Raw genomic sequence first — 13,374 nt, forward strand, 5'->3', positions numbered from 1 at the left:
CACGTTTTAATTACCACTCTAGATTACAGAACAAAATACTACCTGATGGCAGATGTTGAAGAAATTTCTGGAGTCATGTGGTGTATTGATGACTATTAACAAACTATAAAGAATTGAAATAAGTGCATAGTGATCTTGCATCATATCTTCTTAATTCGTTTTTGAGAGTGACATGAAGGTAACCGTCACAAAGCTGTAAAAAAGGTGATATATCACTTCTGTTAACTACCATCTTAACCAAGAAGTGAGTTAAATGGTCAGGGGAAGGAACAAGGTTGTATTGACACAGTGTGGTTGATGCACTATTGTTTTCTCTTTTTGTTTAGTTGCCTTCTAATTATGACTGCAAAAATGTATAATTGCCATATCTTATGATTAAAATCAGATAGAGACAAACCCAGTAATTCTGGCCCATCTTTGTTTCTTTCTTCCTTGGGTTCTCTAGTACTACTTACTCCCCTAATTTATTGGCTCATTATAATTTCTCGGGTAATTGCTCATAATTCAAATGACTATTTGTCCTTTTCCATGACTAGATCTATACCTTCTTTTAACTTCATTTAACTTTTAGTGTATTTATAAACCCTTCTATTAGTTTTTGATACAGCTGTGTTGGTCCCTTGCCTTATTGCCAGTCTTTCCTCCTCAGAATCTGTCTACTGCTGTGTGTGTGATGCATTTTATTTAAAAGTAATTATCAAGTTTCTTGGGGTTCCTTTTCTTTAAACTTTGATCCCTTGTGAGTTGCTGCTTACCATTTCCATAAATCTATTCAAGTCTTTTTTTGTTGTCTGTTGTTCAGCTGGTTTCACTTTTACCCAAATTATATTCCACTTTCAGGTTCTCAGTTTGTTCATCCAAATTAGCCAGAAAAAAAAAGATATTTAAAACGGCTAATTTCCTTTTTCACTGTACCATGTAAAACATAAATTTCTTGTCCCTGACACATTCCAAGATCTGTTTGAACAGATAATTGTATCTCATCCAGTTGGTTTCCAAATGGATAGCTGGATAAAGTTGGTTTGTTTTTTTTTAATACTACCAAATGCTTTGACAATTGTTTGCAGAAGATACTACTACCACTGTCTTCTGATTAATGCAGATCCTCACCTAAGACACTGTGGTTCTTACCTTTGACCAGAAATATTCCACAAATGATCTTCAGTATATAGTGCAATACCTCTTCTTTTTCCTGCTTACTTTTTGTTTGGTTTTGGGAGGCAGGGAGGTAGAGGGGAATACCAATATCTAGTCCTGTGATTTATCCCACCATCAGTAAAATGGCAATTATATCAGTTTTGTTTGTATTTCTTTTATTTCTGACCATTCAGTGTATCCAAGCAGATAACATGAAATTTAGTAGCTGATCTGGGCTGTGTTTGGAATATGCCTTTTTTTTTTTTTTTTTAATACAGTCTTTAGTCTTGGGGAGGAATGTTGAGAGAGGCTTATCTGATTTTTATTAAATAACCTGATTAAACCTTTTTGATCTGATGTGTGGAGATAACTGGGAAAATGTGATGTATAAATAACTCCATTGGTCTGGTTTCACTTTGAAGACAAAAAAGAGAAAACTTCCTCTTCGCATACATACCCAAATCCACACGTACCAAATTCTCATTTTTGTAACCAAGCAAGACAATACAGAGGTTGCAGCTGTACTTACTGGTTATTTCTGGAAACATTCTAGGTCATTATTCTTCTAGTAATTAAATTGAGATGGACTTCTATTTATTGGGACTACTATTTTGAAAGCCTACCCTAATCTACTGTTTTGCTGAAGAGTTTTGGAATTGTTGGGGGGGAAAAAAAGCCTATCATCTTCAAGCTTTTTCAGAAAGCAAGGGTGCATGTATGAATATAGCTTACTGAGATTATTGTTTTAGCTGACTCCAACGACCAGATACTGAGAGATTGCAAGGAAGAACTACATATAGGCATTTCTAGATTAGGGACTGCCTGGGGGGGAACACACATGGAAATTTTGTGGATTTAGTTAACATTTCTCCAGAAATTTTAATTCAGAGAAGATCTCGTTATTCAGAAGATGTCACAGATCAGTATTGTCCTGCAAACTGATGCAGTGCTGGAATTTAATGCTTTGAAGCAAGCTGAGTGTTTGCCTTGGAACTAGTTGTTGTTTTACTTCAAAGTATTTGTTCTGCCTTCCTATATGGAAGAGAATAATCCATTGGTATAAGATTTTTTTTTTTTCCTTCTAATAAAAAGAAGCTCAGCTGATGTTGACATTTTTTGTTATGTGAATGTGGAACAGACTCTTTCAATAAAATGTCCTTGTTGCCATTCTGTGTTCAAAAGATCTCTGAATAAATCAGCCTTAGAAAATTTCTAAATAAATATTGTAACTTGAAACTATTTCACAGGTTTTATCTTCTTTTTTTTTTTTTTTTTTAGTCATTAGTCTAAATTTGTTACTTTGGGGGAAATAGTTTGTTTTAAGAATGTAGAATAATATTGTCAATAGATTGTAATTTTCTGTCATTGAATGGATTAAAAAAAATAATCTTTGCAATAGCCTAGTATCTGTCTTGGAGAAAATTAAATGCTCTTTTTCTTTGAAAAAGGAAAATTTTTAGTAGTCTCCAGGACTTTCAGCAATATTGGCTTTTGTTTGGTAGGGTTTTTCATTGGATGTTTTGCTATTCCCAAGTAAGACTGAAACGTTTTTGAATGATCTAGGGTTTTACTTGGCTTAAAAGCAATCGAAATACAGAATTCGCTGTGCCCTGTCAAAACATCTGCCTGTCAAACTTCTTATCCGCCTTCAAGTCACAAGTGCTCTATAGTTAATCAGTTTTTCCTTGCAAGCATGAAATTTTATTGCTGTTACTTGTTATAAGTGTGAGTGATAATAGTGGATTAGCAGTTTTATAAATCTGTATATAATGTTTAGTATTTTATTTGTTTTGGTAGGCCTCAACAAATAACGAAAGTTCAAATCACAGTTTCGGAAGCTTGGGATCTTTAAGTGACAAAGAATCAGAGGTAAGTATATGGGGCAGATTCATTATTACCTCAGAATTTTAATGCTAACAAGTAATAATTTTATATTCCAGTTTGATGCCTTATTTCATATAGAAGCTTTTAAAGTACAACGCACAATACACAGCTAGATAGGAAAAAGCACACATTACTAAAAGATACCATCGCTTGGAGGAGGAGGCATGACTTCATAAAAGTTTATTTGGATTTTTGGTCATGAAACTAGCTGCTTCTGGTTCTTAATTATCTATGTAGTCATGCTGTGAGGATACATAGAGCTTTTGGAGCTGAAAATGCTTAAACAGTTTGCTGTTTTTTGTTTAATAAGCAATAAGGTTTTCATCAGCACAGATAAACTTTGACTAGTCTTTGAAAATACTCTAGAAACTAGTTTGACATGTTTTCTTTGAAAATACAGATTTACTCCAAGGGCAGACAGTAGCTCTCATCTGCATTTCTAAAAGCTGCAGTTGTCACTGCATATTTTCTTACCTAGTACCACTTTAATCCAAAAAAGGATTCATACTCTTAATAGTTTTTAATGTGGAGAGTGCAGACTTCCCTGGAGTAGAAGATTTTCCTGTTAGTGACCAGCATTGACATAGTTGCACTAATGCAGCTCTTAAAATTTACCTGTTTTGAGGTTGATGAGTCCCCCTGACAGTTTTGCCTATGTACATCACAGATTGTATTGATAAAATTATACCCATTGTAAGCAAGAGCATATTTCTAGCCCAGACTAGACCTGTGTTTGAGTACGTGTCACGCCAGAGGGAGAGTTGTTTGGAATGTGCTTTTGACGTTATTTTCACATGTTAAAGCTTTATTTTGGGGCCTAATTGTTCACTCACTCAGTCACTGTGAGACACTGTCTCATGTTTGCTTTTATACTGGGCTGACCAGCAAGTTTGCTTTTATACTGGGCTGAACAATTTAGTTGGTTCCCAAGACTGATATCTTATAAGTAAATGTTCTTTATGTGTGATTTCATGTTTTCTCTGCAAAAAAGGCTCTGCTATGTTTTTTTCCCCTTGCCTTTCCCAGCTGGATTTTCCTTTCAATTGTATATGGACTATCTTAACCAGAAGAGTCTGTCTGCCTGTTGATTTTCTTCATGGCTTTTCCTAGAAATACTTTGGGTAGTGATGCAGTTCTGATGTAGGTGTGGGAATGGAAATGTCCTGCAGTAGCCTGAAGGTTACGATGCATTATTGCAATTCCTTGACAGAAAAACATCTCTGTGAGTAGTTGAGTGATCTCAGAACACTGACTATATGTGTAATAACTTTTTGGTGTAGAAAAATGTTATTTTAGAGTTGGATATATGAGATACAGGGGCAAGGTTTTTCCAAGGCATGTAAGTTTGAAAGTTCTACCCATATCTTCAGTCTCTACACAGTGTTTTAACCTCAAGCCATGCTTCTGGGTAGGGATAATTTTATTGGTGTTTTTTTTTTAATATTCTGATTCTGAAATAGAAATAGATTTGTTTTCTAAAAAGTCCCTGCACAGATCTCCAGTACACAGTGCTTCAGGTTTCTTCTATGTTTTCTGAGAGATGAGTCTTAATGACAATGAATAATGAAATACGATTTCTTGACCCATTTTCAGTAGTTGTCAGTTATATTCACTTAAATTAAATTATAATTGTAATACCAAATATGTTAATAAGTTTTTAGAGTTTTGTTCTTAAAATAACATCTGGTTACTTATATCCTGTAATCCTATAAAAAGTACACTTTATTTCTTAATATTGCAGACAGGTTGTGGGATTTTTACATGTTTTTGTTTTGGTTTTGGTTTGGTTTTTTTAATGGTGTGACAATGAAGGTTTCATAATAATAGGGAATTCCTCTTGTGGATGGAAATACAAAGACTTATGGGAAGCAGTGCCATTATTTGTAGCTTGCTTGTAAGCTACTTTTATACTGCCTGCTTGTAGCTGTTTAGTTGCTGCAGTTCCCAGTAATACAGAACCCTCATTATAAATGTAATTTCAGAATTAACTAAAGGTTTGATCTAGTTGGAATTTATAATGTGTTGTAGAGGAAAACAGCGCTGATGTATTTGTTTGCTGTAGTTGTAAAGCTTTGAGGGGAGGGTAGGATTTAGAAGAAAATAATTGTGGGAAACTATCAACTCATTCATTATGCATATGAAAAATATTAACAACTAAAAAAATAACTATTAAGCATAATGGAGATTTAAGTGTTGAGAGACAAAAAAATAAAAACTTCGATTTTATTACACATGATTTTAATTTTTTTTCCCTACAAAAATAACTTCCTGAGTTATGGTGTTACCAGTTCTACAATATGGTAGAAAATATTTAACTATACATAAAATTTATGAAAATAATTGTCTGAGTATTTTTTTTAAAGGAGATTAACTAGTTTAGAATTGGTACTTATTAATGTTTATTTTATAAAAGAGGATGTGAAAAGCCAAGATTTAAAACTATAAATGTCAAGAGCAGACTCGGGGGAAGCACATTAAAATTGAGAGGTAAACTAGGATCAAGACATGATGTATGAGGCTCTGCTATATGCCAAGCTGTGGGTAACTCTAACATAGCTTTACAATCTAACTTTGGATAACTTCAAAACTATTTTGTCTTGCTTATGAAATAGTGGGATTTTAATCTAAATCTTGGCTGTACGTAAATCCTTCTGAAGTGACTGAAAGTAGCTTCAGTCTTTCTTTACCAGAGGGATACTCCTCAGCCCCATCAGTCTTCAGTTTCTTGTAATTCATATGGTTCCATTCATTAGAAAGGATTTTTGAGAACATTCTCTATTGATTGATGTACGCTGTACATTGCCATGTGAATATTGTACTTAGAAAAGGTGAACATGACCTTGTTGGGTAACGTCATTATTAACCTCATTAGTGTGCTAATACTTTTTCATTTGGAAGGTTAAATTAAACGCTGAAAGAAATCAGAAGAGCTTAAGGAAATAAACATTTATTAATTATTTGAGTTTCAGTTTTAAAACTATAAACCTCTTTAAATGTCTGGTTTTTTAAATACAAGACCAGTCACTGCAGTTGGAAACTAATTTTGGTGGGGGAAATCTTAAATGTTTAGTCATTAATTAGCTTTTAAACAACTTTTTTGTTGTTTGTTTTTTTTTTTTCTTGATATGGTAGGTAAAACTGACTACGTTAGAATGATAATTACAAAATTGAAAGCTGGAAAATAAGAATATCACGAAGATGCTTGGTTAAATAGTTTCAATTTAGTTTTGTGGAAAGGTAGCGTAATGTTACCTATTTACCTGGCAGTAATTGCGAATTATTAAAGTAATATTTCTAAGCTGTGCTTTCTGCTTTTAGAATCATATCATCTTAAGATAATTTAATTTCCAGGAGTCTGTGTTGTACAGTTTGCTAATGTACGATAGCACTGTAAAAGATGCAGATTTTGGTTGGAAGAGTTTATTTAAAATAAAATGTATGTAATTCAAACTTCATTTGTAGCCTGGTAATACAACAGTTACAATTGTAAAACTTCCAAAGGTGTTTTTATGAAGCTATCCACAGAGCTAAAACTTCTAAAAGGTATATGGTATAGATAAGGAAGACCTTTCTTGTCCTGACTGTTCTTTTATAGACTGGTAATTTTCTACAGATCATGGGTAACTTAAAATGGTTCTTTGCCAAAATAAATATTTTAGGATATTTATAGTAAACCTATATTTGAAGATATCCACATGATTTTGGAACTGAAACATACTTGAAGTGCTTTTAGAGATGGGTTGAAATTTGAATTTTGGTATCATTTGCTGTATTGAGAAAGAATACTTTGAGCACAAAGTGACAAATACAATGAAATGATAAAATGATGGTATCATTAAAAAATGAAGCATCTTATCACTGATCTCCAATTTAGGCAAAGATACTAGGGACCATTGCTTTCTTGATGCTAAAACAGAGTTCATGTAATGGCTTCTGTGCTTTCTCCAGTTACTGGTATGAGGCTGCTTGGAGGCTGAATACACACACAGCTGCAGTATCTTTTCCTTGAACCAAAGCAGCTTGTAGAATTTAACTTACACTGGGGAGATTAACTGGTTTGAATCCTCAGATCAAGGGAGAGCAAATAAAATTTAGAGATTCTCCTGATCACAGCCCTTTCTCGTTATCTGTGTTGTACATGCTGATCGTAGTTTCTAGGCAACTATATGTAATATTTCTGGAATAAAATTTTAACAGACCTGTATTTTTTCACTTATCATTGATGTTTTTCTTTTACTTTCTTGAGATACAAATATGATGGGGAGGAGACGATGACGCTTTCCAAGTGGATAGATACTCAAATTTTGAGTAATATCTCTCTCTTTTAAATCCTAAGCAGATTCTAGAAATCCACAGTTTATATTAGTTTGGAGATGACTTCTGCACTTCCGAAAAGGAGTAACATTATAGGCTTCCTATTGGCTTCCACTAGAACTTTGTGTTTATACTGTGGCAATGTGTAGAAAACACCATCAAGAATCAGCTTATTTCACTAAGTAGTAAGCTTAGTGAAACACACACAACTATAATCGGAAGATCTTGGTAAAATGTAGCCAAATGAAACCAAATTGGGTGTTCATAAACCCCAGAATGGATGAAAAGGTATAATTGTTTAACAATTAATATGTAGAATTGCCTTTTGGGAAATTATTTAAGGATTATTTCTCACTTTCTTAAATATCTTTTCTAGCTTGTATTTATGTGATTGACCAAGGATCATATTATGTACTTTAAGATCTGAAATCGCATCCCTGCTGAATTGTGAAATCATGTTTTATGAATGAGGATTTAAATTTATTTCACAATAATAAAGCCATAATATAAATAAATAGAGCTGCTGTTGGATCATGTTCTTTTGTTGTTTGTAGACTCCAGAGAAGAAACAGTCAGAACCTTCCAGAGGAAGAAAAAGAAAAGCAGACACTCAGAGTGAAAGCAGCCAAGGTAAACTAAAATGTAAATTAATTAGATAGTTATTGCATGTATCTAATCAAATTAGAATGCACAAAGTTTGTGCTGTTAGCCTTAAAAAGTCTGTATTTTTGCTTGCATAGGACAGATGTTGGGTTTTGGATAATAAATTACTTATCCCCCCCCTCCTTTGTCACTGGAAGGGACAGCAAGTAAAAACTGAACTGGGCTGGTAATTGCCCATAAGAAGTGTCTGCTGCTGCATGTGTATCTTGAAGCTATGATACAACTCTATGTACTTTTTAAGAATTGTAGCGCTCTTCTCATAAAAAATACCTTTGTGGTTTGTATTTCTTTTCAGTCAGTAAGGGGGAAAAGGGATTACAGATTATAGTATTTGATTGCTTGTTTTTCAGGTATATTTAAAACTTGAATTTTATTCTTCCTTTTCTATGGATTATTGTACAGTGTAGCTGTCTAGAGGGATGGGGAAATCGGGATGAGACCGCTTTCCAATTTAATATTTACAAAGCATGGTTTTTGTTGTTGTCTCTTTCATGTGACTTTTGGGGGAGGAATGGTGGAAATTTAACCTCAAGACAAAAATTCATCGAAAGGGGAGAGGGAATAGTTCTGATAACATCTCTATTAGCTTTTTTTGGTTCCTAACTGAGCTAGGAAATGTCACTTCAGATACATATCAATGGGCTCCATATCTGGAAGTCTTCATGATGCAACATGCTGTTAGTAGAAGAATTATGTAGTTTGACTAAAATTAATTTCTTTGTTAAGTGTTGCTTCATAGAGACCTGCTTTGTTCAAAGAACTTGAATGAAATTTCCCATTTACATTGTTCTAGTAACCTATCCTTCTTGCTACCAATGAGAGTTGAAATTAGAGATGATAGAAATTTTGGGAACTTTTTGGCATAGACAACATGATTATAATGTCTCGTAATTACTATTTTACTGTCAGCAGCAGTGAAACTGAATAGTCTGCACTGCAATATTCTCAAGGAACTGGCCTAGGAAACTGCAGCATATTGGAGTGGTATAGTACAATTGAAGCACAGCAAATACTGCTATTGTATTGAAAAAAGGAACAAGAGATCCATCTCTTGTATATTGCATACCTAGGATTTTGACTTTGTAATATGCAAAATAATCCATAAATGTTGAAGAAAAGTATTGTTTAGAACATGGAGGTCATTGGAAAGTGGGATAAAAATCAGTGTAAATCTATTCATTTGGCCAAAATAATTTGATGTATTTCTTCAGTGCAGAGTTCTGAAACATGACATAGAATAGATTTTTCTATACTGAAAAGGAATGCAGTCTGTCTCATTTATCTGGATGAAAATTTTAATTTGATAAAGCGATATATGGGAATTGAGCATGAAGACAGAAATCACTAGCAGAATTACAGGGTAGGTAAAGAACTGACTAGAGGGCAGTAGCAGTGGTATATATGCTAACTGGGTGACTACTGAAGGAATTAACTGTGTGCTGTTCTAGGTCTTTGAACTATTTTATCGAAATATTTCTGTTAAAAGTCTTGACACAAAAAGGGCTGGCAAATGTTTCTGTTTCTTCGTGGTACTTTTTAGTGACACAAAGTTATGCAGCAGTGCCAGTATAGAGGCATCTTGGACTAGAAAGAATTCTTCAGGTCTGAAGCAATAGAAAAGCTTGGAAATCTTTGCTAAAAAGTCCAAAATTACATTTTTGGACCTATGGGTAATGATCTCCTATTTTATCACAAAAATTTATTTCTATAAAGAAAAAAGCTTTGAACAATGGTCCATTTTCAAGATGTCTCCTAACAGGTAGTCTGACCTGTACAAGAGACAAATACAGTCTTAAGATTTACCAGTCATCTTAGGGCCAAACAGAAGAAAGCATTTATGCCATTGGGTAAGGCTTTGGTGCGGTCTCTGTAATGTCACATATGGATCAGGTCCTCGCATTGAAGAAAGATTAATTCACATTGGTGCTCCTGAAGTCTCAATGCTGATTAAGATAAAAGCAATTCTACTCTCTCATTCCGTTCTATTTATCTCCCTAGTTAACCCTGTGAGTTAGCCAATTCATAATCAGGTTGGGAGGAATGGAAATACTTGTCATCCTTCATGCCCACACTGTTATTGGTGCTTAAGGAAATCCTTGGGCTGAACATTTGGGCACAATAACTCACCTGGAGCATATAATGTTAATAGATAGTGCTTAAAAAGGGGAGGGACTTAGCAATAAAGGTTTGATCTGTAGGATGAGAGTTGAGTTTCCTGTTACCTAGAAGAGGTCTAGCCTTGCTGCTAAGTCTGCTTTAATCTGGTTTAGGAATTGCAGTGTGACTTAATTTCTGATTTCTCAATGAATGGAATATGCAAATCTCTTTATTGCGGCCAATCCCTTAATTACCTATATAGGGAGATCACATATTAGCACATCAAAGAAAACCAATTAACAAGTGGTAAGACTTTGCTATAATTACTGTATAGGTAAAAACGTAAGGCACATCTATAATTTATTTAAGCAATTCTAATGTATTAATGTATTTGTTTCAGGAAAGAATATTGGGGGACGTGGTCACAAGATTAGTGACTATTTTGAGGTAAGGTTTTTGTGTGTTTGTAAAATTTACTTTAGCTTTAAAACATACTTTCAGCTGGTTTTGGATGTTACAAAATTTTTTGCTTGTAATGAACAGGCCTCTTGAGAGGATACTTTTTTTTTTTTTGCTTTATGTAAGTTTGTGAATATTAAACCCTGAAGTAGAGATGCAGCGGTCTCTTGGTGTAGCCTGAGCTAAAATACAAAAACCATTTTCTTTCATGCTTTTCTTTAAATGGCCAAAGGCTACACTAATACAAGCAATACAATCTAATTTACAAATTCTGTGTACAGATGAGCTGAATCATTCAGTAGATGTATAATGTATTTTGATAAGAAGATTGACTAATTGGAGGGCCATATATTCTCTACAGTACCAAGGTGGAAACGGCTCTAGTCCAGTGCGAGGCGTACCTCCTGCAATCCGGTCTCCTCAGAATTCACATTCCGCTCCTTCTTCTGTAAGTTTGTGAACTTCACAACTGCTGGAGATACTTTCATAGTCTAAAAGTAGCATAATTGACAAGAATCTGTATTCAAGGGAAGAGTTTTCAAAGAAGGGAGTCCTGGGAAGGAATTCATTTTTTCAACAGAAAAAAAAAAAAATCAAGTTAAATATTAAAACTAAAATTTTCTGTTAATGCTAGGACTTTTGTTCTAAAACATAATTTTTAAATACAAAGTAATTATGTAAAATGTTGAATACATGTTAAAATGTTCTAATGACATCTATTCACAAGCCTCACACAAAAAAAGGGAGGATTTTTGTTACTTATGGGGAAACTGAATCCCTAACTCGGGACTTTAAAAGCTCAGTTTTTGATAAATCGTAAGTTTTTAAATAATTGACACCTAATTTGCCTGTATCCTTTTAAAATTCTTTGGTCATGCTAATTTTTTTTTTTTCCCCCTCATATGCACAATTTCAGTGTTAAGCATACTCCCATGTGATTCTAAATAGACAAACAGAATCTGCCAGTTACAGAAAGGATTTGTTTTCTCTGCTGGTAGACCTCAGCTTTTATTCCATGTACTTTCAACTTCAGGCATCGTCTTATTCTTGCTAACAGTGTGGAGCGTAATACAGATTGTGGAATTTGGCTTGAAAACGGTCTCATTCACACAAACTAGTGGGGTTTGGGAAGTTTCAGTAACAGTATTTGTGTTCTGATCTGCACTAGCTTCCCCTTTTCTGGTTCTCCCATGGGAAATAACCACTCCAAAAATAACTCACATTACTGTATGTTTGAGTTGTGAAAGTTAGAATCAGAAAAATAAGTCTGTGTAAGACTGACGTCACCTTACGTCAGTCTTGCATTGTCTTAAATCTTTCAGTCTGTTTCTCAAAAGTGACAATCTTCGTTTTCTCAGAGAATATATTGCACCCTTTCTAAACTGCAAGTGATCTATAACAGCATAGTGATAGCTCTCAATGCAGTGCTCCAAGTAGTATCTTCTGTAATAAAGATACCTTATTTGTCTATTCTATATGATTTTCCTGCCAAGAGTTGTAAACAAGCTATGTTCATAATTAAATTACAGTTGTATCTAAAATAATTTGTTTTCATGCATTCCAGGTTCGACAGAATAGTCCTTCTCCTACTTCATTAGCTTTCGGGGACCACCCTATCACACAACCAAAGCAGTTATCTTTTAAAATTACTCAGGTAACTATTTTTGAGTAGAGCTATCCTATATCGTTTCAGGCTGTAGGAAAAACTGATTGATACGTTTATTTCTTTGTCTTTCAACTTCTTCTAAACTCTTAAAGGCTTTCAAAAGCTTTGCTGTTTACAATCCACCAAAGCATTTTTCTTTTAAGTTCAGCGGCTCATAATTTAAATCTCTCTGATTAGTTTTGTATTCTGCACTTGCTCTGCTTCCAATGTTGCATTTCTTGAGGAGTTAGACGACCACATCGTTGGTAGGCTTTTGCTCAAGATTTTAGCTGTTGTGTGATCTTAGAAGTAGAGGCTGCTGTTTCAGGCAGTATTTGAAGCGACAGCTGCTGTTGTCATACTGCATTTAAAATATGACATTGAAGAAGAAAAATGAGATGGTAATCAAAATGATCAAGATATAGTTCTGTCATGACTTTTAAAAGCCGAAAGCAACTGTTTTATCGTCTCTGCCGTTTCTGATGTGATCTGTTCTATCTTTCACAAGTTAGTCAGAACAAGGCTACTTCACCTGCTCACCAAATACAGAGAATTTAAAGTAATTAGCTGACATTTACATTCTTGCCCTGTTTTATATGCTTTTTTGTGAACAATAACTTTTCAGTTAATGATGAAATCTTTTAACGCTGTTAGTGGTTTGTCCCAGCTGTTCGCAGTCATCCTCATGAAGAAGGAAAGCAGTTTTGAATAAGAACCTTCCATGTCCATTTCAAAACACACGAAAATAAGATGTGCTGGTCTTGTTGAATGTTTTAAAGTCGTTTATTTCCCTACATAACAAACATGAGAAAAATAATGCTGTAATTGTTAAAGGAAAGGATAAATATTTCAAAATGTTCTTTTTAGACTGATCTCACAATGCTGAAATTAGCTGCACTAGAAAGTAATAAAAATCAAGACTTGGAAAAGAAAGAAGGTCGTATAGATGACTTACTCAGGGTAAGTGTTAGACACGGGGTAGAGATATTTATTCAGAACAATAGGCAGTGAATCTGAGGCAGATATTTTAAATGTTTGAATAATCCTTGTTTTTAAAAATTACCCTGGAGTTACCTAAATTAAAAGGTGAAACAAGTTTTTAATTTTTGTAAATTTTTTTTCTGAAAATCCAAGAAGTCTATAAAATGAAATGTATACGGTTTGGGGTTTTTTTT

At 34.1% G+C, this 13,374-nt stretch overlaps 1 protein-coding gene across 2 annotated transcripts in view; it reads left to right on the forward strand.

Annotated features, from left to right (window-relative positions):
* TLK1 (tousled like kinase 1) overlaps nucleotides 1–13,374 on the forward strand; it is a 69,795-nt gene that overhangs the window by 26,917 nt on the left and 29,504 nt on the right. For both annotated transcript variants that reach the window (XM_075511265.1, XM_075511264.1), the window contains exons 3-8: nucleotides 2,935–3,006; nucleotides 7,890–7,965; nucleotides 10,496–10,542; nucleotides 10,916–11,002; nucleotides 12,119–12,208; nucleotides 13,067–13,159. In XM_075511265.1, the coding sequence (XP_075367380.1) occupies nucleotides 2,935–3,006; nucleotides 7,890–7,965; nucleotides 10,496–10,542; nucleotides 10,916–11,002; nucleotides 12,119–12,208; nucleotides 13,067–13,159 (465 nt within the window). The remainder of the gene's footprint in view (nucleotides 1–2,934; nucleotides 3,007–7,889; nucleotides 7,966–10,495; nucleotides 10,543–10,915; nucleotides 11,003–12,118; nucleotides 12,209–13,066; nucleotides 13,160–13,374) is intronic.

Source organism: Mycteria americana, chromosome 9, assembly GCF_035582795.1.
Source record: "Mycteria americana isolate JAX WOST 10 ecotype Jacksonville Zoo and Gardens chromosome 9, USCA_MyAme_1.0, whole genome shotgun sequence".
NCBI classification, from domain to species: Eukaryota; Metazoa; Chordata; class Aves; order Ciconiiformes; family Ciconiidae; genus Mycteria; species Mycteria americana.